Raw genomic sequence first — 24,533 nt, 5'->3', positions numbered from 1 at the left:
AAAAATGACAACGATAATGGCAATGACCTGAAATGAGCATTCTTCGTGAACCAGTGTTCTAAGTTCTCCTCCCACTAGCCTCACAGAGTAGAATTACATGAGTTGTGAGGATAACAACTCATTTAATCCTCACAACTCATGTAATTCTACTCTGTGAGGCTAGTGGGAGGCAGGTATTATTAACAACCCCAGTTACGCATGAGGAAACAGAAGCAGACAGACTTAACATGTCTTGGCCAACGTTATACAAATTATAAATTGTGGAGCCGATATTTAATGATAAATGACAAGTACATAAATGTACAGATAGATAGATAAAACTTGCTAGCCACAAATTTACATGCACCAGAATAATTGTTTTAGGAGGAATTTTCAAAATGATGCATTATTCAAGAAACAGCTATCGGCTTTTAGTGTTAACTGCTATAGAAAGCACGTGGATCAGAAATGGTCTTAATGCACATTATTGCAGGATTTCCAGTATGGCACTTATATTGAGAGTACCAATTTAGAAACAACCAAAATGTCTTTCCTGGCATGATTATGATTAGATAAACTCATGCTAATTTTACTAAATATGTTGCAACAGTCGAAAATCATGAGGCCACTCTATTTGAAAGCTTGCTAAACATCATTTTTTAAAATATGTAAAATATAACATTCATATAATAAAAAGTATAGAATCAAAATACAGTCTCTCAGGAGAAAAGTATGTACGGAGAAAAAGGTTGGTACCATGCTAACATCAGTGTAACGGAGTGATCTATCGTGGATGGAGCAGGTGAATAAGGAAGAACTTTTGCATTATTTATGATTTTATCAGCTTTAAATGACTAAAATCTATGTTAACTGTACAATAAAAAAATCCCGAAGACATAAATCCAATTGTGTTTTCTTTTTTTATTACTATCTATTATTCCAAGAGGCATGAATTTGCATTTTATCTATCAGTCAAGAGATAGTGCCTATCCACGTTGAGAATAAATGCGAAATGTTTCCATTTTATTAACTACAATGGGTCCCAGACTCAATGATAGGTTGACTTAAGATTTTTCAACTTCACCATGGTGCAAAAGCAATATGCAGTCAGTAGAAACAATCCCTGAGTATCCACACGTTCATTCTGCCTTTCACTTTCAGTCATGTCCAATAAATTACATGAGTTTATTATGAAGTAGATTCGTGTTAAAAAATGTTGCCTAATTATAAGCCAGTAAGGTATCCAGAGCATGTTTAAGGTAGGCTACAGTAAGCTATGATGTTCACTAGGTTAGATGTATTAAATACATTTCAACTTATAGTATTTTTAATTTTCAATGTGTATTGGGACATAATCCTATAATGAGGAACATTGGTGTCTGAAAGACCTGCTCTAAGAAATCACCATGGTTCAAAGCAGGACTACCACAGGATCCACTGTTAAAGACTGCAATCTATTTTATTTAACAGCAGTTCTTTCATGAGGCAGGGCTTGTCATTTGCTCTGTTGGTTCTTTAATTCTTCATTCAGGCTTACCTCAGAGACACTACGACTTAGGTTCCAGACCAACACAGCAAAGTGAATTCTGTGACAACACAGGTAAAACAATGTTTTTGCTTTCCCAGTGCACATAAAAGTTACGTTTATACTGTACCATAGTCTATGACGTGTTCAATAGATTATACCTAAAAAACAAGATCCATGCTTTAATTTAAAAACATTTCGTTGCTAATTATGCCTCTAGTCACTGAGTCTCCGGCAAGTTGTAATGTTTTTGCTGCTGGGGGGTCATACCTGGATGCGGATGGCTGCTGATCATCAGGCGGGTCGTTGCTGAAGGTTGGGGTATCTGAAGCAATTTCTTAAAATAGGACTACAATAAAATTTGCTGAATTGATTGACTTTTCCTTTGACAAAAGATTTCCCTGTAGCACGTGACGCTGCTTGATAACATTTTAGCCCGTGTAGAACTTCTTTTAAAACTGGATTAAATCTCTCAAAGCCTGTCACTACTTTCTCAACTAAGTTTATGTAATATTCTAAATCCTTAATGTCATTTCAACAATTTACACAGTATCTTCACTAGGATGAGTTTCTATGTCAAGAAACGTGCTCTTTGCTCAACCATAAGAAGCAATTTCTCGTCCAGTGAAGTATCACTCACAGCATAAGGTTACCCTAATTTAATCTTATCTTCAAGCTCCCCTTCTAATTCTAGTTCCCTCACATCTGCAGTTGCTTCCCTGGAGTCTTGAACCACCTCAAAGTTATCCATGAGGCTTAGTTCCAACTTTTTCCAAACCCCTGTTAGTGTTGGTATTTGGACTTTCTACCATGAATCACCAGTGTGCTTGATGGCATCTGGAATGATGAATCCTTTCCAGAAAGTTTTCAATTTACTTTGCCCAGGTCCATGAGGGCAATAGCTATCTGTGGAAGTTATAGCCTAACAAAATAAGCTTTTTGAAAGCAATAAAACTTGAAAGTCAAAATTAATCCTCGATCCTCGTGTCGTAGAATGGACGTTGTGCTAGGAAGCGTGAAAACAACATGAATTCCGTCTACCCGCATCGCGCCCTTGGTTTACCAGATGTCTGTCAATGAGCAGTAATATTTTTAAGAGAATCTTTCTTTTACTGAGAACTCGGTCTCAACAGTGGACTTAAAATATTTAGTAAACCGTGTCGTCAGAGCCCAGAGAGCTACGTGCCATGACCATGGGAGTGAGGATGCAGCTGGCGCCCAGCAGGCTAACTGGGACTGGACGTTAGCCTTGTCCAGCAGAGCAAGTGTGTGCATGGGCTGGGGGTGGCTGGGAGCGCAGGCCAGGGTAAAGCTGCTCCCACTGTGGACTCCAGGGGACCTGCACAGCCGGCTGCTCTGCAATGTGGAGGTGCCGGCAGGCCAGGGGCTGGAAAGGGGTGGAGGGGGCAGTGATGGAGGAGCCTGACCAGAAGGGCAGGCCAGTGTTACAGAACAGAGAGAAGCCTCCGATTCTTGGCGAGGGAGCCGGACGCAGGTCACTGAGCCTCCTCTGAGGACCCCCGTGAGGCACTCTCCTCTTCTTCCTCGTGCAGATTTGTGAGTCTGCCCCTCGGTGGTTGTGGTTGTGTTCCGGTCTTGCTTCCCTGTTACCTGCCAGAGGTCTCGGGTGTTGGCACTTGGCTGGGCTCCTCCAAGGCTGCTCGCTCTTCCCTCCCGCCCTGCCCTCACTCTCAGGGCTGCCTTCTCCCTCTTGAAGACCAGAGGCCGACTGGACTTGGAGCCCCCTTGCTCGTCTTCCCTCCTCTACAGAGCGGGTGCAAGACCCAGGGCTGAGATGATGGGCCTTCTGGCCCGGGGCCTGCAGTGTGGGCTCCAGACTGACGCCGGGAAGCACCCAGCTCAGGTCTCCATTGGTAACAAATGCGATGTCTTCATGGACCCACCCCATGGCCAGATTTAGGAAAATTCTTAAGGGCCCTGGGATCTTCAGAATTGTATGTAAGTGTTGGCTTCAACTTGAAGTGGCCAGTTGCATCTGCCCCTCTAAGAGAGTCAGTCTGTCCCTGGAGCTTTGAAGTCAGCCATTGACTTCTTGCTGGCTCTAAGTCTTAGAGGCATCATCATCTCCCAATAGAACTCTTCTGCCTTGTTTAGTGTGGACACAGCAGTAAGTATCTTAGCTGAGGTTCTGGATAACTCGCTGCAGCAACACTGGGGCTTCACCTTGGATTGATGTTGTGGAAATGGCTTCTTTCTTAAACCAACCTCTTGCCAGCTTCAGTCTTTTTTCCAACAGCTTCCTCACCTCTCTCAGTCTTCATACAATGGAAGAGAGTTAGGCCTTGCTCTGGATTAGGCCTGGGCTTACGGGAATGTTGCATTCATAACACAGCTACCATGTGGAGCTAGAGGCCTGGATTTGGGCTGACTTCCTCAAAGGCCTTTGTCTGGCTTTTGACATGACTTCCTCACTAAGCATAATCATTTCTAGCTTTGGATTTAAAGGGAGACACCTGTGACTCTTCCTTTCACTTGAACACCTAGAAACTATTGTACGAATTGGCCTAATTTCAATATTGTTGTATCTCAAGGATGAGGGAGACCTGAGGAGAGGGAAAGAGGAGGAATAACAGTCATAACAGCCAGTTGGTTGGTAGAACAGTCAGAATACACACAGGTTTTACGTTTGCCATCTTACATGGGCATATTTTTGGCAGCAACAAAACAATTAAAATCACTGATCACAGATTACTAATAACTGATTACTAATTACTGATCACAATTAAAATCACTGATCACAGATTACCGTAACGTATATGATAATAATAATAAATTGAAATATTGTGAGAATTACCAAAGTAGACACAGAAACAAAGTGAGCAAATGCTGTTGAAAAAATGGTGTCAATTGACTTGCTCAAACACCAGGTTGTCACAAACCTTCAATTTGCAAAAAAACACATCTGTGATATACAAGGCACAGCACAATAAACGAGGTATACCTGCACTCGATTCTTTAATACCTAGAATAGCAGCATATTCCGTAGGTTTTTAAACAATCTTATCAACCTATTACCTTGATATCTTGTGAAGAGATTTATTAAAATTTAGCTCTTGCATCCATTTCTTTCCTTCCCATACTTAATTCAAAGAAACATCCATTCTGCTGCCTCAACACAAAACAGGAAATAGGTCCCCTAAGGTGTCTGTTCAACCTTCTGGCAAAATTTGAAGAGAAACAAGAAGCGGCAGTTTCTTCAGGAAACCTGGGAGTAATAGTTCTATGTTCATCTGAGAGAGGAAGTAAGTTTTTCCTATGCGGCCAACACATTCATTTATTCAACAGGTATTTTAGAGGCTCCTTTCTTTTGCTGGACACTCTTCTAGGCTCTTACACAGGAGTACGGAAGAAAGAGAGAACGCTGGGAACCTAGTCGGAAAGAGTCCTTGGAATAAGGAAGAATGGAATTAAGACAACAAAAATGCCCTGGGTTTTAATTCTCCTGCACAAACTGAGACTTTCAACATTCCTTGATGTACTTTGGGGGAAAAAAATCAACAACCAGACAAATATCTACTATCACTCTCCTCCCTGACTCCAGCTCCAACTTTGCCCTTTCTGAGCCATGGAACCTTTCCACAGGACTTCATAGTAAAAGCCTGGTACTTTGATACCATTTATTATTTATATTTGGATAATTTTAAATTTTCCCTAGCATTTCAAGTCTCCTAAGTATCACATTTTCTGTTTATATTAGCATACCCTTTCCTTAAAACCCTGTCTTTTAAAATCCTAGGAGGCTTTTCCCAGTTGGCCTGATTACTACCTATTGAAAGGTTAAGTCTCACAGACACAAACCAGCTACTTTCTTTCTCCTTATTATCAAAATATGAACACACTCCAAAACCATCTACCACATATTTCACAGAAACAGTTGCCAATGACAAACTTTTAAAAAGAAAATATTGGTCTATATTAGAATAATTTTGTACTCTAAATGGTGCTAGGAAACTGGTGAAAAGTTATGGGATTTCTGTGCCATGTGTTTTATCCATCTCTGGTTATAGGAGTACATTTGTTACTTGTGGTCAGGAAGAGAAGATAAATAGAGTTAACCAATAGGGAAAAAGACTTTGATGACTTCAGTCACTAGAGCGCCTCTGCCAGAGTCATTATGAGCTCTAATAATAAATATGGGACTTATACTTTTCCCTTTGTAATTTCCTCAAAAATTATTTACTATTTTATTCAAAGTTTTGCAAACCCTCTTTTTTAATGCAGTCTGTGACATTAAATTAAAAACATTTCAACCAAATTTAGAACCATTCTACATGAAAAGAAAAATATACAACCTTGACAGGCTAGTATTTACAAGGAAGAAAAGGTCTTAGAAAGTTATTTTTCTCCATCTTTCATATTAAGTAATTACAACGTTTTGCCAAACTAAATATCTTGTGAAGATCTTTACAAAATAGCTTTGTTATAAGGCACTCATATCATGTTTTCCTTTCAAGTGAAAAGGATGATTAAATTTCTTTGTTGGAAAATTATTTTAAGCCATGTCTTTGTAAGGAGCATTTACTTCAGTATAAGGCAATTCCCTCTTGCTTCTGTTGCTAGACATAGCAAAAAAAAAAAAAAAAAAAAATGGTTTCTAACATGACTTTCCTGGTGCCTACACTTTAGGAAGGCTACAGTCAATTCCACTTGGTATTTTTTTAAGACTCTCAGACAAAAAAACAAACACAACTAGAAATTATGTCTTTTGCTTGATTTATAATCATCTCATCATACATGCTTGAGTAATAAATAGCTACTGTGTGATCTGTCATGTTCAAGTGACCTGGGGAAAAGTGAAGCGTATAGGAAAGATGGCTAAGGCTGTGTGAAATTAGAATTCTAATTTGCAGAAATACCATATGCAGGAACCGTGTCTCTTTTGTGCCCCAGCTCATCTGTCGTGCCTGGCAGAGTTCTAGGCCTATGGTGGCTATTAGCACAGAATATATATTTTACAAAAAAACAAGAATGGTTGTACCAAATTTGAATGTTCCAGGATAAATTACTCCCTTTGAGTTTATCTTTTACAGCTAAGAAATAATTTCCTGGACTATAGTAGACATTAGTTTCATCAAAGAACACTTGTTTTCATCCTGAACTAAACAAGGTACATCTTGGTATAAATAATATGATTAAGTTATTCTGGATTTTTGTGCTTAAATGCTGATCAATTGCAAATTTATCTCTCTATCAATGAAGAGATGAAAGACAGGTACTTTGAGGTCAATCGTGCATTTGTACTATTTTGTTGAAAGACTTTACATACACATTGCACAGACATACACCGAAAGCAAAACTTCTGGGTAATAGCCTTCCAAGTAATTCGTGAAAATGTCAATATTACGTTAATTATCATTTTGTTTACCAGTAGGATAATCATACTATTTACCCTACTGCTATTTTCAGTAACAAAATTGAAGTACATAATCCACGTGTACTGATTTAAGTACTAAAGAGAGTAATTTTATGCCGAATTTACCTGGTTGACTGTTCATCTTTGAGAGGCCCTGGGGAACTGACCTCAACAGGTTGTGCAGTTTGTTTTTGGCTAGATTTTGTTGATCTAGCCATCTCCTAATTGTATTACTGCCAGCTTGATTTTAATTTGAACTGAATCTTTCAACATATAAAGGCAAGTCATACTTATTGTAAAATGAATTACTGAGTGATTCACTGATGAAACTTTCTGGGATGCTGAAAACACAGGACTGAAAGATTTAATGTGCCCTATGAAGGCGTACGCAGAGAGGAAATTTATTGGGACTACTTGATCTGCAACATAGGACCCCATAACTCTCTCTGCACAAAGGCCGCTCAGATCTTATCTTACCTCCAACACTGGACACTCTGGAGGAGTCCTGATGAGAGCTGGATTTATTGCGGTTTTGATTTTTCCGTTTGGTGGCTGCTCTCACAGATCGAAGAAGAACCTCACTTGCCTTGAAGAAGGCCACCATGAAAGGCTGTTTTGACTGAGGCCCGTGTCTTCCCACAAGACCAGCGGACTTCACGTTGATACTGCGTCCTGCAACAAAACGCACAAGCTCTTGGTTTGTAAAAAAGAAAGGGCGTTTACCTGCAGAAGGAAGGAATGAATTCTGAGGGTATTTGGAAACACAGACAAGTTTGAAAGGAAGTTTTCCTTACAAGTGAAGACGCTTATAAACATGGACGTTCACTATTACAGAAAATGATCTCTACATGGTTTTTTCCTTGCACATCACTCTTCCACCACAGAATACCCTCCAGCTGCTTTCACTCTCCTTGAAGTTGAGAATCCTATGAATGGAAAGGTTTGACTGCTCATCAGACTGGAAATGGCTGCGTTAAACAACAATTTTTAAAATATTAGCTGTGGGCTCTTCTGCTCTAAATGACCTCTACTTTTCCTCTAAGTGATAAAAGCTAAATGCCCAGCAGTGTTTCTCCTTTCTCCAGCCTATTTTAAGCCTTTCAAGTGTTAATGAACGCTGATAGCCTTTTCCCCCTGCACCTGGGACTAGAGCTCAGCAAACCTTACAAAGCTGGGCCTTTTTTTTTTTTTTTTTAATTATTATTAAATCATAGCTGTGTACATTAATGCGATCATGGGGCACCATACACTGGTTTTATAGACCATTTGCAATATTTTCATCACACTGGTTAACATAGCCTTCCTGGCATTTTCTTAGTTATTGTGTTAAGACATTTATATTCTGCATTTACTAAGTTTCACATGTACCCTTGTAAGAAGCTGGGGCTTTATTTCAAGTTCTTCACAGGTCATTCTGGAAGCCCTCTATGGGGATGAAAGTCTGTTGTAAGGCCCAGTTAATTCTCAATAAGAAGTAAATATGGAAATTTCAGAAACCCTTCCCCTCTAAGTTTTGATACACCCAAATGTTATGGAAAGGACTTCAGAAGAGATGAAAGAGAAAGGCTGGAGATTCTCAGAATGGAGGGAAAAAATCCAAATGAGATTGAAACTAATCTTTGCCTCTAATTCAGTGTACATCTCAGAACTTTCTGGGCCCATCGAGGTGGTGGTGTATCAAAGAGGAGGACTACAACGAGGACTGGTACAGGAATGAGTTAGAAGCCAAGGTGCCCTACAGACTAGAAGTCGATGTTGATAAAGTTGATGTTGATTATTACTACCTCCATGGGAGGAGTAATAATAATACATGCAATTGTAACCATGTCTTATATGTTTGAAATGCTTGCTATGTATTTGCTAGGCATTTTTCTAAGTGTTTCTCATGCATTATTTAATTTGATTCCACCAACGACCTAGGAGTTAGGCATTACTATTCTCCCTGTTGTATAATTTACTTTCATTAGCTTCTTTTCATGTAAAATAATCACCAAACATCATACATTTATGCACATACGTGAAAAAAGAAAACTCTGATACCTGATAACTTGAAAATCACTCAAAGAAGATGAACTATGTAACCTGAATTTGTAAATTTACTTGAGAATTACTCAAAACTTAGGCAAAGTTTCTAACCGAGATGCAGAAGTTACTGATCTTTAAGGGTAATAGAGAAAGAAGTTGGAAATATGTGTGTGATTGACTCTGGCTTGCCCCATGAGAGATGTGCATGGTTTCTTAAAATATTTATTCAGCAAAGGCTGTGGAGCAACCTCAATCCATTATAAGACCCAAACCACCTTAAAAGAAAGAAAAGGAAAACAAGTCCCTGAAACAGCATCATTGGCATTTTAGCAAATAAACCCTTGCTCTTAACAAAATTTATTTTGGCAGCATAAACACTTTTGTGTATACTTGTATTGTACAGAGACCTTCTACCGTCAGAAAATGAGACTGTGCCGTGTGAGGCTGTGCAGCTGTTGAAAGGGACACAGAGGTCCTTTAAATGTGGAGATATTGATAACAAAACGAAAAGCCTGCATCAACCCAGACAGCATAGGTGTCCTCCATGATTGTTCTACAGCATACTGGGAAAACTTACCCAATTCCTATAAGTATTAAAATGGTCCTCCACCTCACAAATGCCACTACGCTCAGTCTCACAAGAAAAAGGACTTACAAATAATCAAAGCAGTAAACCTTAAACAAATAAGCATCTAGGTTTCTCTTTTAAATGCAAACTTACAGAGGCTCCATGCCAGGGTCTATATTTCTTAGAAAAACTCTATCACTGGCATAAATGAAAGAGGCAGTTTGATTTGTGGTCAGAGCAGTTTCCATTCTACTTCCACTATAACAAATGTATTAATTCAGCTCAGACTTCCTCCTTCTGGCAGCCCTTTCGCTGTAAAAAGAGAAATTAGAAGTCCCAGCCAAATACCATACCTTGAACTGACCCACTTCAATACATAAACACTTTTACAACATGTTTATTCAGGTGTGGCACTTGAAATTGGTTTAAGATGTTTCCAGTGACAGAGAGCTCAGCAAAAGAAAAAAAAAAAAAGACCCGAGAAACTTAACTGTTATAGACTAGAATAACTGACAATCGGTTTTTCAAACTTTTTAATTTTTTTTTTCTGTCTTGGGGTACAACATAAAAAGTATTCATCCAAGCTTTTCTTTTGATATTTTAATGAAGTGTTAATTTAACAGGAACTAAATTTTTACTTGTATGCACTGATGACGGCACAGATCATTTGTAATATACGATCTTTCTAATACTGAAATAGGTTGCTGCAAGATGTTCCCAAATGGAATAGGATAAAATTAGTTTTGTATTCATTGGGAAACACACCGACACCTTTATGGTTGAATAAGCATATAACACAAAGTTTCAAGTTTCCTTTGTTTTGCAAGATTGTTGCTTTTATTATTATGCCAAAGACTTTCAATATTTTAATTTTTATCGGTGGAGAAAAAAAAATACGGCTCTAAAGATTTATGTTCTCAAAACTGTAAAGATATATGCATGTTACAAATATGGGTTTCTTGGGTTTTACGAAGATGGATATTGTGTGTGAAGCGAAGTACCCTTCAAACCAATGTGAATTCCCTTTAAAATAACTTTCAATATTATTGAGTTGCCTTTTGGTTTCCTTTTTACTTTAGCAATGAGATGACTTTTAAGATTCCTCAGGTTAATGCTTGCTCAGTTACACTTGGTCTTGAGCTACACCTTGGAAGCCTTAATTATTTGACCTACTTCTCAGACACTGTACACCTACACTGATTATGTTGACTAAACCTATTGAATGTGCAGCTATTTTTGTTAGAAATGCTTACAGGAACTTTATTGTCTGTATTTAAAAGAGTGAATTCTTTGTAAAATTTATTTGAACGTTCTGAATTCTATTATTAAAGGTACAGTATATTTTAGGTATTACTAAGGTAATATAAAGAAATCTACCTAAAGCATTTTAGTTTAGGAAGCCTGTACAGGTGTGTGTATTATCATTAACTTACTTTTTAAAGCTGATCCTTATGTTGAGTGGTTTCTAGTTTTCTATTTGTATATGTTTTCATATTTGTATATGTTTATTTATATGTGATATATCATATCATATTGTATATATATGATTGAGCATTGAATACGCAATGGAAATGAAAATTCGGTGGGGTAAAGAAAGAAGCAGTAAAATAAAGGATGATAAGGGTACCAACGTGAGCACAAGCTTAGTCACCCCAGGATTCAGACACAACTAAGCACAGCTAGAACACTGATGGGTTTAATTCACCAGCCTTGTATTTGAATGAAGATTGAGCAATTTCCTGTGGGGCGGGGGGGGGGGGGCAAGAAGTCATCTTAAGGAAAAGGTGAGCTCCTGAAGCAGAGATTCAGAGCAGGTTTCCAGGGAACATGAGGAGGCAGTGGCTTTTTTTTTTTTTTTTGAGTGTATTCCTTAGGGTTACTTCCGGCATAGCACCCATGGACGGATGCATGTCTATCTCCTAGAAACGAAGGGGACCCAACGTCTATGAAACACTGAGAGGACAAAGTAATACTACTTGAACTTGATTAGCAGAGTGACGTAAGTGGGGAAGAAAGATGTTCTCTCCCTCAGTGGAGTGGCTTCAAAGCAGTGCCGCACTGGGTCAGGACAGCAACAACGGAAGGAGTTCCAAGATTATCCCCTGTAGCAGCATCAACACTGGCTTCAGTGAGTGTAGCAGCTCAAAGGCGAACAGAGCACCAGTCTCAGTTGGAAGATTTAATGTGCACCTCAAACCACAACAGTAAAGAAACAGTGCTGGTGATAGGATGAGGTTGCCTTAAAAGCAAGAGAAAAATGTCCTTGTATGATATCTAAGAATCAATATCCGCACTGGAAAGAAGGTAGGGATATAACCCACTAAACGGGTGGGATGATTACAGGAGATAAAAAACTTGTTTGCTGGTAGCTGTTCAAACTTAAAGACACTCATATTCTGCCAGACAAATGGGAGAGAAGAGACAGCAGAGCAGGGAGTGGAAAGGTTCTTCGAAGGATTTAACAGCATTGCAGTGATCTGACTGGTAGCAGCCAGACTCAAAGAAATACTGTTTGTGCCAAATCACTCCCGGTATGTGTATCGTGGAGGGGGTAAGGACAACAATTACAGGAGTCCAAAGTTTGGAATTTGGGTAGATACTGTCATTTTGCATTTAACAACAACAACAACAAAAATACTCATTAAATCTTTGCATCTGAAAAGCTTTTCTTAGAACTATGTATCTTGTTTTGCCATCTTGTTTTTGCCTCAGAATTATTGTGCACATATAGATAAGAGAAACAATCTGAGAAGCACATATATGGGAAATTTATTTCACAGTTTTGTTAACTAAAGAGTGAATAAAGAGGGTGGGGCTGGTGTCTTCTCAAGAAATTATTCTCTTCATACAGGAGTCAAGAGAAAAGTTGTGAAGCTGGGAATCTGAACGACTAAATTTTGTTGTAATTGAGGTTGGAGATTCAAGACTTCCAGATCTGCCATAGCAACTTATATCACTTTATGTAACTGCTGAGGTCAGGATATGGTAGTCACCTTTACCTAACAACACAACAGAGAGGATTTCAAGTTTGTAGTCATTGAGAAAGTAGGCTGGCAAACCAGAGCTGGATCCCAAACTCCACTAGTGGAAAATGTGACTTTCAAGATGTTTATTTCTTTAAAAACAAAGTTATTAAAGGAGATTCTGGTTTAAAACAGTTTAGAGACATGATGTGATAAGGATAAGGTTCTAAATAGGATCATTTTGTTTCCTTCTAGGATACACCATTGGGAAAAACACTCACTTGAGGATTTATCAGAACTAAACGATATCACTTTTAGATGTCAACATGAATTTTAGGGTGGTTGTTTTTTTTCTCTTCTAACTCACAGTACTTGACTGCTTAACCCAAAACACCTCTGCTGGAACTTGTGCCCCCTACCCACCCACAGTTACCTTGTTTTCATTTTGAAAAAGACTCTTGCAACATCCTTTACAGCTACTTCATAGAAGACCAGTCAGCACAGTGTTTCTCATTCATGGACCTATTCATGGACCTATCTGATCTTCTTTTAGTTTCAACCTGTGCTTAAATCTGATTCCAGACTCTTTATTTATGGAATCTATGACTCTAAGTTATACTGGAATTTTACCCTTTTTAAAAACAGATGGTTTTAAATTTCCAGAATTTTCTACTCAGCATATAGATGAAAGCATTCTGGTATTGAATTTTTAAGGAATGTAGAGAAGATGCAAACTTGTCCACTTAAATTCCATATATATGTATATTAACTTATTGTAACTTTAAGGATATCAGAACCTAGCTACGAATTTCAGCTTTCTTATACTTTGATGAATAAATTGCATTGTTTTTAATTTTCTTGTAAAAGCACAGACATGTAGCCATGTGTAAGCACACAGATTTGAAGCATCGCAAAGAGAATTTAACATTTTTATGCAAACTTCCTTATTTTTATTAAATGGTTTACATTGCCTTATAAACTCAAATGAAAACAAGGAAAAACTGATATTTAAAACCATTTCAGTGATCTTGGAAATTCACAGTTAATTAGTATTTAAACAATTTTTTAACTTTAGAGTGCAGGGTAATATTTTTGAGTGATTATTCACAGTAATTCTAGAGCTCTGGTTAATAAATTAGGCTCGTCATACAATGTTCTTTGCTAGACTTTTCTGGTTCCTTTTTTATGTTGACATTTGAAAGTAATTTTAAAATAACCACCTCGCCTCAAGTAAAATACATTTATAATTATGTATGAGATATTAATAGCATGTCAAAACAAAAGAAGGGGAACATAAATAACACATCCAAATAAGCATAGGATTCTGTGTCTGATAAGTAAAGGAAAAAAGATGCTTTGGAGAAATAAAATCCAGGAAGAGCCACCGGAAGGGCCATTGTCTCTGTGCGCTACTCTGACACACTGATAGGAACCATGCAGTGAAAGTTTTCTGTGAATAAGAAATCTGTTCTTCTGTGTGGTTAGGGTATGTGAGAGGCAGAGAAGTATAAAGGGGAAAGAAATTTTTAAAAGAGTTGAGTAAATGAGGTGAAGGCTATGTTAATTAATAGGCGGTAAGCACTCTAATTTAGATTAGCACTCTTTAATAAGTACAAATAATCAACACATTGAATCCCACAAAGGCATAAATGTATTCATGATCTATGCATATATGACTTAATTTTTTTAAAAAAGAGTTGATCTTCATTATAAAACTTTGCAACAAGGACTGTCATGCCTTACAGTTTGAGAAAGTGATAGGGATTAGAAAAGGAAATGTTGGTAATAAATGTTGACATGATGACTAAAGTCCTGAAAGAGGAAAGCACAAACCCTTAAGGGCCTTTGGAAGGAGACCCTGGGGACGGAGAGGCTGAGAACTGCAAAGCAGCAGGGCCAGAGTTTGTGCCTAGTTGGGAAAGCTGTGCAGATGCTCAGTGTTACTACATGGGCTGTGGGGGACAATGAGGTGATGGAAAATGATTAGTCTGCTTCCACGGGGCGTCAGTCTGAAATAAGGGGGCCACCGTCTCAGCCATGACAAGCTCAGCAAGTGGCCTGCATTTTCACCTGGTGGAAATGTAAATGTCATATTAGGAATTGGACTTCACCTCTACAAAAGCACTTATATTTCGATATTTCTTGTCTTTATAGAGATAGCCTTTCCCCTGAGGTCCTATGAGCTTCACAGACATCATCTGTCACACGCTCCCAAAAGGTTGGTTAGCAGTTGAGTCTCACAGCCTTCATTTATTTTAAGCAAGTAGAAACATTCTTTTCACAAAACCATGGGAAGAGTGAATTATTTTTAGTCTTTTTTTCCAGTTATTATATGACGTTTTAAAGCAAAAAAAAGTATGTGCGTACAGAATTTTTTCCTTTAAAAGCATGGAGGATTTAAATAAAACTACAGTGAAGCAGAGTGTCAGGAAAAAATGACCCAAAAGTTCAGAAATTCATTCTATATCTTATGACATTGTTTAAGAAAAGCATTTAAAACTCAAACTCGTTTTAGTTTGTTTCACAGCATTGAAATTAATTCAATTTAATACCATGCATTTTATCTCTAGCGATGGAAGTCGTCTTTGAAATGCACTTGGTACAATTACATAGGGGAACCTATGAGTATCTGAAGGAAAGAGGTTTTTTGTTTGGTTTTTGTCAGCTAATATACTATTCATAATTTTTTGCCATACAGAAAACTATCATTCATTAAATATTTGATTGTCCTTTTCAGTTTGCACATAAACCTATAAAATAATCATAGGCTCATTCCAAGGTCTTTGTAAGAGTCTAGCACTACAAAAACAGAAGAGAAACAAATTATGATCTTAAATAAAGAAAAAGTAAAAAATAGTAAAAGGCACATATTTTAAATATATACAACGGAGTACTGATACTAGCATACCTGATGGAACATGCTGTGGTAAGTGTCTATTATCGTAGAAGAAGATGTTGAATGCTGTCATGACAAAAGAAATGATGTAAGTGTTTAAAGTGATAGATAAGGTCATTACTCTAATTTGATTATACTGTGTATACACGTGTTGAAACACCACATTGTACTCCATAAATAGGTATAATTATTATATGTCAATTAAAAATGAAAATTAGATGAAAAAATATGGAGCTATACCATTTGGAGCTTAATTCTTTGCTTCATATATGACAGGTGAATCACAAAGCACCCTTCTGAGTGAAAGGAAGCAGACCTGTGTTTCTTACTTCTCTAGCTATGGCAAGAATCCCATCTGGCCTGCCCGCCCCCACAAGGGACCAGTCTCACACTGTCATGATTCCTTGCTGGTCCCCAGACCCAAAACCATCTTTCCAAGCCATTTTTTAGTACAAAATGATAGCTTTGCTCCTAAAATGTTTTCCTTTTGCACCGTCTGGGTCAACACATAGCAAAAATTGTACTTTCATATTTCTGTGGGTTGTGTCACTTCAAAGAAAAATGGTACAAATACATCCACATATGAACATAACTGATGCCCGAGAGTGAAAAGAAGGACATCTCAAAATGATCAAGAAATGTGGAAATTGAAAAGGTTAACTGATTTAATACTTTGAACTTAAGACAGAAACGATAGCTGCTATCTGTTGAAATCAGGTATTTTATCAGTTGATTTAGATAACATCGTTGTATTTATTCCTCTCAACAAGGCAATTGTTGCATTTTTTAAATGATAAAACAATGCTCAAAGATGAGGTAGATTTTTAACTCGGCTCTGCCAACCCTGAAGTGGCATGCTTTTCCCTCTGAGTACACAGTATTTCTTTTGTTAGCGACTGGTGTTTTTGTATTGAGTCTCTGTGTAAAAGATTCCCACGTTGGGAATGATGGAGGAAAACCCCTTATCCCGTAGCCTGCCAGTGGCACCCTTACTGTAGTTGGCCAGAACAGTGTTACCACTGCTTGTTATTTTAAGTTCAGGTTCAGACTTTCCTTAGTCAGTAGAAGACAAGGACTCAACACCCCTTACCACCCATAAAAAAGCAGGTGGTTTCACCGGGCTCTATTCCACTCAGATTGAAACTCATTACTCTACAAAGTATACATTTTTAAAGAAGGGGTATAGAATTTCCCTACCCAATCATTCTTCCTCTATTATAAATTTTGATCACTACTCGCAACATATACTGTTGGCTTTGGTTGGTAGATGCTTTAGATTTTTTGTTTGTTTCTCTTTTGATTTTCCTCTCTTGCTTGTAAGCCCACACCAGGGATGCCGAAGTTGAACTCTCAGCCGTGTGGGACCACAGTGGCTACTCACACCTTACACTGAGTAGAAGTTCTCTTCTCTTCCCATTTGGCCTGCCATATCAGGATTTACAAACACCAGCACTACTGTTATTTTTGCAGTGCATTTTTGCGAAACATGTATCAGCAATAAGTTAAACTTAAGTAAAAAGAATAGAAAAAAAAATGGAGTTAACTCCAGTGTCTGATGATGATAAAAAGCACTTTATATTTGTCATGGCTCTAAATGGATGTTACCATGAAAATACTTATCCTTCAGATCACCAGATTTACAAACAACAAAAACTAGACTATTTTTCAGACACTGTCATTTGTTTGGCAAGGTTGGTGCTCCATGGTTACTGTTCTGAATTAAGGAAAATCAAAAACAGAAATACAGATGTAGCCAAACACTTCCATATCTCTTTTTATTAAGAAAAATCTAAAAAAAAAAAAAAAGGCAAAATAGTTCTTTCACCAGATAATGAACCCCGACTAACTCTTGTTTGTCACTGTTTACTTTAAATCATTGATTTTTAAATGCTTTTTCAAGTGTTTTTGAGTTGTGATGCTAAACGTTGGATAAGCAAATTATGTTTACCATGTGGCTCTCATTCAAGTAAAAACATACTATAAATTTAAAAAAATGACTTTTAAAACCTGGTTTTAAAATGTCGTTTATAGAATGGACATGAAAAAAAAACAGCAAAAATTGAGTCTTTTGATTTATTACTGAATATATAATATAATCAACATCTGTTTGTAAAGAAGAATTATTACCTCCCTATAACTTGTTACATAAGACTAAACTGGGCATAAGTTCAGTACACTACAGAGCACTCATCAAAATATATGGATCAAAAATATGCATAGATATTTTCTAAAAATCGGAAACATGATTCTTCATTTTCAACAGAAATAAGGGATATGTAAATTACAGACAACTCATTTTGCTCAAGATCCAAGGTTTTTAGAAAAGTAGCTCTGTTTATAGGGATAAAAATAAAGTCAAGAATGTCAACAAATAAAAACATGACTCACTGACATAGATTTTTATTTTTAATTGTTCATAAAAACGAATGTAATTGGCCCAGTGTGGCTTCCCAAAACATAATTTAGGAAGTTTAAGACCCTTTTAGTGCTGGGACAATACCAACTCATTATTAGCCTTAATCCTGGGAGACGGGATTGTGGAAAGAAAGAAAAAATAGATTTTATTTTATTTATTTATTTATGCTGACTTTTGTGAAAAATAATTTGTAAATTAATAAATTTTGAAAATTGCATGTTCAACTAGCTCAGGTTTAGACTATAAACTTTATTACCAGTTAACACTTTAAGAAAAAGTGATGGAGGGTGGCCAAAGCCTTGATCTACAAAAGAAAGAATTGATAAGTTGGACTTTATTAAAAGTAAAAATGTCTGCCCTGGGAAAGCCACTGACAAGAGAAAGAAAAGACAATTCAGACCTGGGGAAAATATGTGCAAGAGACATAGGATCCAGGACTGTTATCCAAATACACCAAAATCTCTTAAAAAATAATAAGACTACGCTTAAAAAATGAGTCAAGACCATAGTAGACACCTCACTAGAGAACATAGGCAGAAAATACACATATGAAAAGACGCTCACATCATAAGCCACGAGGAAACACACATTAAAACAATCAGAAGCTGCTACACACCAATAGCATGGCCACGATTCAGAACAGGGACGCAGGAAATGCTGGGGAGGCTGTGGAGCACCCGGAACTCTCCTCCACTGCCGCTGGGGATGCAAAATGGTACAGACACTTTGGAAGACTTAGTTGCTTACAAAACAAAACATTCTCTTATCATAAAATCCAGCAATCAGGCAGCACCTGTGGCTCAGTCGGTGGGGTGCCGGCCCCATGTGCCGAGGGTGGCGGGTTCAAACCCAGCCCTGGCCAAACTGCAATGAAAAAATAGCTGGGCGTTGCAGTGGGTGCCTGTAGTCCCACTGCTGAGGAAAGAGAATCGCCTAAGCCTAGGAGTTGGAGGTTGTTGTGGGCTGTGCTGCCACGGCCCTCTACCGAGGATGATAGAGTGAGACTCTGTCTCTACAAAATAAAATAAAATAAAATAAAATAAAATAAAATAAAATAATCCAGCAATCATGTTCTTCGGTATTTACCAAAAGGAGTTAAAAGCGTGCATATGCCCCCACAAAAACCTGCACATGGATATTTAGAGTTTTGTCATCATTGCCAAAACTTGGAAACAATCAAGATCAAGATATTCTTTAGCTGATGAATGGATAAATAAATTATGTTACATGCAGGCAATGGAATGGTATCTAGTGCTGAACAGAAATGACCGATCAAGGTATGAAAAGACACAGAAGAAACTTCAACGCATATTCCTAAAGGAAAAAAAAGCCAACCTGAAAAGCTACATACTGGACAATTCCAGCTACGTGACACTTTGGGAAAGACAAACTGTAAGGTCGGTGTAAAGATCAGTGGTGGTCAGGGGCTAGGCGAGGACAGATAAGGAGGTGCCGCCCCGAAGAACTCTAGGCCAGAAAAAATACTCTGCAGGATACTAAAAAGCCAATGCCTGTTACCACACAATAAACAGCACCAAGAATGAAACCTAACATAAACTGTGAACTTTGATGAGGCGTCAAGGCAGGTTCATCAGCTGTGACAAATGCTCCACTCTGGTAAAGGATGTCAACAGTGGAAGAGCCTATATGGGTATCAGGGCAGGGGTATGTGGGAAATTCATGTAATTTCCTTTTAATTTTGCTATGAACCAAAAACTGCTCTATAAAAAAATAAATTCCCAGGGGGGTTGCAGATATAAAAATTCCATGGTGAGCAGTATGGATTAGGGGAAAGTAAGATAGAGAAAATAAGGGCAGGGGAGGCTGCCGAAATATACTATTAGGGCACAAAGGAAGGGGGAGGTTCATTGTCAAATTCAAAATAAAAAAATTAAATTTGACTAAATTTAATTACATGTTGAAGTAAGTCATTAAGTAAGTCAGAAGAAAAGTTACTTTTTTACATTTATGAACTTATCAAATTAACTATAATTGTGTGAGGGTGACAAACGTTGAAGTAGTTACTATTAGAAAGTTTAAGTTAGGGTGAAAATAGTGTCAGTCATTTTCCATACGTTGTATCACAAATAAACTGCAGACAGAAAATGTGAAAATACAAAGATAATGCCTAACAGATCCAACATATAATTCAATTTTGTCCTATAATAATCGTTTTTAATAACATCGTTTTATTTGGATATTATAAAAATACATTTATTTCCCAGCTTGTAATTTGTATAAGATTAATATTCTTTGCAAGATTTAGTATATAAGAGGCTCTCTCTGAAAACAAATCCCTTTCAGAATTATGGGCATGATTCTTAAGCTTTCTAAATATCTTCATGTTATGGGTTATTCATGGGATATTCATAGGGAAGAAAAGACATTCCATTTCAAGGGCTTAACAAAACGCTTTGTTTTTAGTAAGCTCTCAGTAAATATTAGTTTCCATTAATTTTATTAATATTATTTCAGTTGATATCACAGCAAATACATGGTTTAAATTCTTATTAAAATGAACTAAAAAAATGTACTTAAAATATAAAACTGTGATTAACCATGTAGAATTCAAAAACAAGAAATTTTAGCAGAAAAGAACAATTGATATTCACAAAAGGTATCTCACCAGAATCAGAGTATAAAAAAGCAAATACTTGTGTAGACAGAAAATAAGTTTGATAAACAGAGGGAGTTTGAAAATACATGAAGTATAGTTTAAGAAAACTAGATGTTGCTAATAAGAGAATCAATGAGATCTTTGGTTGAACAAAGTAGAACCTTGACATTGCTCCAATATTTGTTTCATAACTCCTTCCACAAAACACATATTGGTGATTTTACTCATTTTTATGCAGTGGGAAAATGGCAAAAATCTACAGCATACAGGAAAATTTATGTTCTCTGAGGAGCTTTAAGACAGTTAGAAAACCCCTGAGTCACAGTTTACATGGTTTTGTAAAATTAGCAAATAGTGATTTCAAACCTTAAGGGAAATCTATGTCATACTTATTTTCTGTAGAAATCTAGTCATTTTTACCATACACGTACAGGAATTTTTTGCAAGGAATACTTTTCTCAACATTCACATTAAAATGACCAATGCAATCGGTTCCTTTAGCTATCTTTTTAATATCTCCCCAAGGCTTGATTCATATAAAAAATACCTTTCAGACACTAATACATGGTCATAGATAATTTACATTTTAAGGTTTTTGAAATTCTATAGAAATATGATAGAAGCAGAGGTGACTCTAGAAATGTAGTGGAAATTCTAGATAGAAATTTATGTTTTGCTGGGATCCTAAAAAACTTATTATGGGACTTAAAAGGAAATCTAATTCTGCCAAATGCTGTAAGAATAGCCCTCTAGAAACCTTAGTAATTATAGATTTTTAACTATGAATTTATATTTGATTCCTCGCATGATTCTCTGAGAATGTACGTATGCCTGTCTACACACACACACTCACCCACCGAAACATGTCTAACCTCTCTTGCTTCCTGTTTCCTGTTACTTCACCTCTGTCTTTACACAGTATCTTTGAAGTTGTGCTTGGAATGCAACTATTTCATATCAAGCTCCTTTAAGATAATACATTTCCATTTACTGTACCCTCTCTGCCTATAGTATTTATATATGTATAATGTTTAACATGTAAATATATGCTTATTCATGATTATCAGATACAGCAAGGTTGCAAGTGACCCTAAAAGTTATCTGGGAAATTATCTGATGCAATATTATAACGCCTAAAAAGAACGTCAAAAATTCATCATTTAGTTGACATTCTTTGCAAGGGTTATAATATTGCACCAGATAATTTCTCAGATAGTTTTGAGGGTCACTTGCAGCCTTGCTGTACCTGATAATGATGAATAAGCATATATTTACATGTTAAACATTATACATATGTAAATTTCTTTGCAGAGCAAATAATTCCATACCCATTAACTTCCATTTTTCAGAGTCTGCTGGTTTTTGCACATTGATTTAACTTCTGGACTATGGAGAAAAAAAATCAGTTTCATTCATTTATTGTATTTCTTCAAGTACTTGAAAATAACTGTTCTTGAACCTCCCTTCTAATTTATTCTTAAATATTCCTCCAGAAGTCAGCTGTAATTATCCTTAACATTAAACAATACATAAAAATTCACTTATATATAATAATATTTATATAGAACAAATCAAGGAAGTATATGTTCCTTTTTCTTTTCAGATCATCTGGGGAGCTATGTAATTCTTTCAGTTTCTTGGCTATAAAGACTTTTCTTATTCATTTATTTGAAACTAATTGTCATCAGCATAAATTCAGCATAAAGGGAGCCATATGGTTTGATGAACAAAAATGGCTTAATTGCTTTAAAAGATAGAGTTCAGATAAGGGAAGGGAAAAGTATCAAATCTTAAACTGTTTAAAAGATCCTCTGATAAGGGGATATAATTCAGCTTTTTGAAGTTAGATAAATAATAATGAGAAACTGTAGTCAAAACAGCAGGAGAAAAAGAAAAATATCACCTTTGATCTCTGAATTTCTTCTGCTACTTATTAGCACTGTCAGCTGATATTTAGATTAACTAGCCACATAGATCATCTGACCCTTGACACAGACAAATAGTCATCTGACAACATAGAGGCTTAATTTGGGATTTTTCCCTGAGGTAAAAATGATTGTCGTAGGATCCTAAGGATAATAGAACAAATATACTTAGCCAGATACTTTTATTTACAAACGTCTCATTCCAGATCTTATTAAATTTAAGTAGATATTACATTAAGAGCTCGCTATTTCTCCATAAATACAGTACATCTTAAAAAGGTTAAATAATATCACATATATAGGGTGGACATAAATTTCGTGTGCAATTTAAAATAGTTTAACATAGTAAATTGTGCACAAACCTTATGGCCACTCTGTATATATATGTTTAATATATAATCACATGAGGACTTCAGATAGAAGCTTATATATATTAAATTAAAATAAACTAATTCAAAAGATGTGGAAATTTATAAATATCTCATTTTAACAAGGCATATTTAGGAGCTGTCATAGGATATTGTCATTTTGAAGAAAAAATTTCATGAATATGTTAAATTACTGTGCACAATAAAAGCAAGAGGAATAAAAAGCAACTTGAGGTTTTAGAACAGAACTGATTCTATTTCTTAGTAACATAGCTCGAACTGTTGTCAAGAATGAATGAAATATAATCACAGGTTGAAGAGGGGAGAACACAGCAAAATCCTGGATAATAAGCAAAATCCTGGGTGACAAAATTTAAAATTATTCACTTTCAGCCTAATTGTCTGATAACTAAAGACTTTCTGTTTGCATAATAATCTTGACAAAAATAAAAAGGGGTTAAATTGATGGTATTTTTAGAAAATCTCCTTTACATATTTTTTCTAAAAAAAGGAGTAGAGAAAATTCTTGTGAACCCAAAAGCAGAAGAAAGTTGAAAAATAGCTGTTGGCTAGCATGGGTTATATATAATCTAACTCTAAGAAGAAGACAATCCCCACAATGGTTTTTTTCTTGAGTTTCAAATAGTTCTTTCTTTCTTCCTATCAATTCATGAATTGCCTTCAACTTTCTGAGTCTTTCATTGGAAATACCATTTATATAGTGGGGAAATTATGTGATTGGCTATATATATCAGGACAATATGTATTAGGAACCACTGGACCCTACTCCTTGACAATCTTTGTCAGAAGTCATTTTGTTGTGTAAGGTTTACTGATAGGTTTACTGAGGTATCTTTAGGTTGGAGAATTTTTTTGAAGGTAATGTAGACTGCCCTTTAATAAATTCATCCCATTTGTAACCTTATTGAGTGGCAAAAAGTTTGTTTTCCTTGTTTTCACTGATGTAATTAGTAATCCCCAAACTAACTACTGTTTTTCTAATAATATATACAATAGTTGAATAATTTAGTATTCTATGGCATGGAATGCCCAAAAAAATACAAGCAAGCACCCATTTGTCATGACACTTATCTCTGAGTGTTCTTTTCTATTGGCTTCCTACCTTCTATCAAAACATATTTAAAAGTTTCTTACCAATAATTATTTTATCAACAATAATTATTAAACAGGAGCCTATCAACATCACCACACACAAACTCTGCTTCCAACTCAAAATGTCAAAATTAAGTCAACCTTACCTCTCCCCTATGAGCTACTAGTTGTATATTTACCTGAAACTCCTTAAAATTATCTATAAAACCTCCACAATAAAAGTGAGGAGTAACTGGTCCTAACTTAAAGGAGTGCCACCCAGAACTAATGCCAGTGAAAATCTCCTGTACGATCTCTAGTCCAGTTCAACATACGGACCTTCGTCCCTGCCTTTCCATGTGCTAGGTACACATGTATCACCTAATGCAACTTCAAACTCCCACACTCATCTCATTGATGTTATGGCTAAATATTAAATAGTAAATATTTTATCAAAACATATATATATAAAATGGTGGGGTACAGAATCTCATTTGGCTGCCCTGAGTAGAAAGAATGTTATGGCATCATCACAGCTCACAGCAACCTCAGACTTTTGGGCTCAAGCAATTCTCCTGGTTCAGCTGCCCAAGTAGCTGGACTACAGGAGTGTGCCACCATGCCCAATTAGTTTTCTATTTTAAGTAGAGACTGAGTCTCACTCTTGCTCAGGCTGGTTTTAAACTCCTGAGCTCAAGCAATCCACCTGTCTTGGCTTCCCAGAGTGCTAGGATTATAGGCATGAGCCACCTTGCCCAACCCAAAGCCAACACATTAATATAGTT

At 36.6% G+C, this 24,533-nt stretch overlaps 1 protein-coding gene across 1 annotated transcript in view; it reads right to left on the bottom strand.

Moving 5' to 3' along the window:
* Window positions 1-24,533, bottom strand: part of BMP5 (bone morphogenetic protein 5) — a 135,138-nt gene that overhangs the window by 16,068 nt on the left and 94,537 nt on the right. Inside the window, exon 4 of the mRNA XM_053603457.1 lies at window positions 7,356-7,550. Coding sequence (XP_053459432.1) covers window positions 7,356-7,550 — 195 coding nt within the window. The remainder of the gene's footprint in view (window positions 1-7,355; window positions 7,551-24,533) is intronic.

The sequence above is a fragment of the Nycticebus coucang genome, chromosome 9 (genome assembly GCF_027406575.1).
Source record: "Nycticebus coucang isolate mNycCou1 chromosome 9, mNycCou1.pri, whole genome shotgun sequence".
Classification (NCBI taxonomy): Eukaryota; Metazoa; Chordata; class Mammalia; order Primates; family Lorisidae; genus Nycticebus; species Nycticebus coucang.
This window is presented reverse-complemented; position numbering and strand designations above follow the sequence as displayed.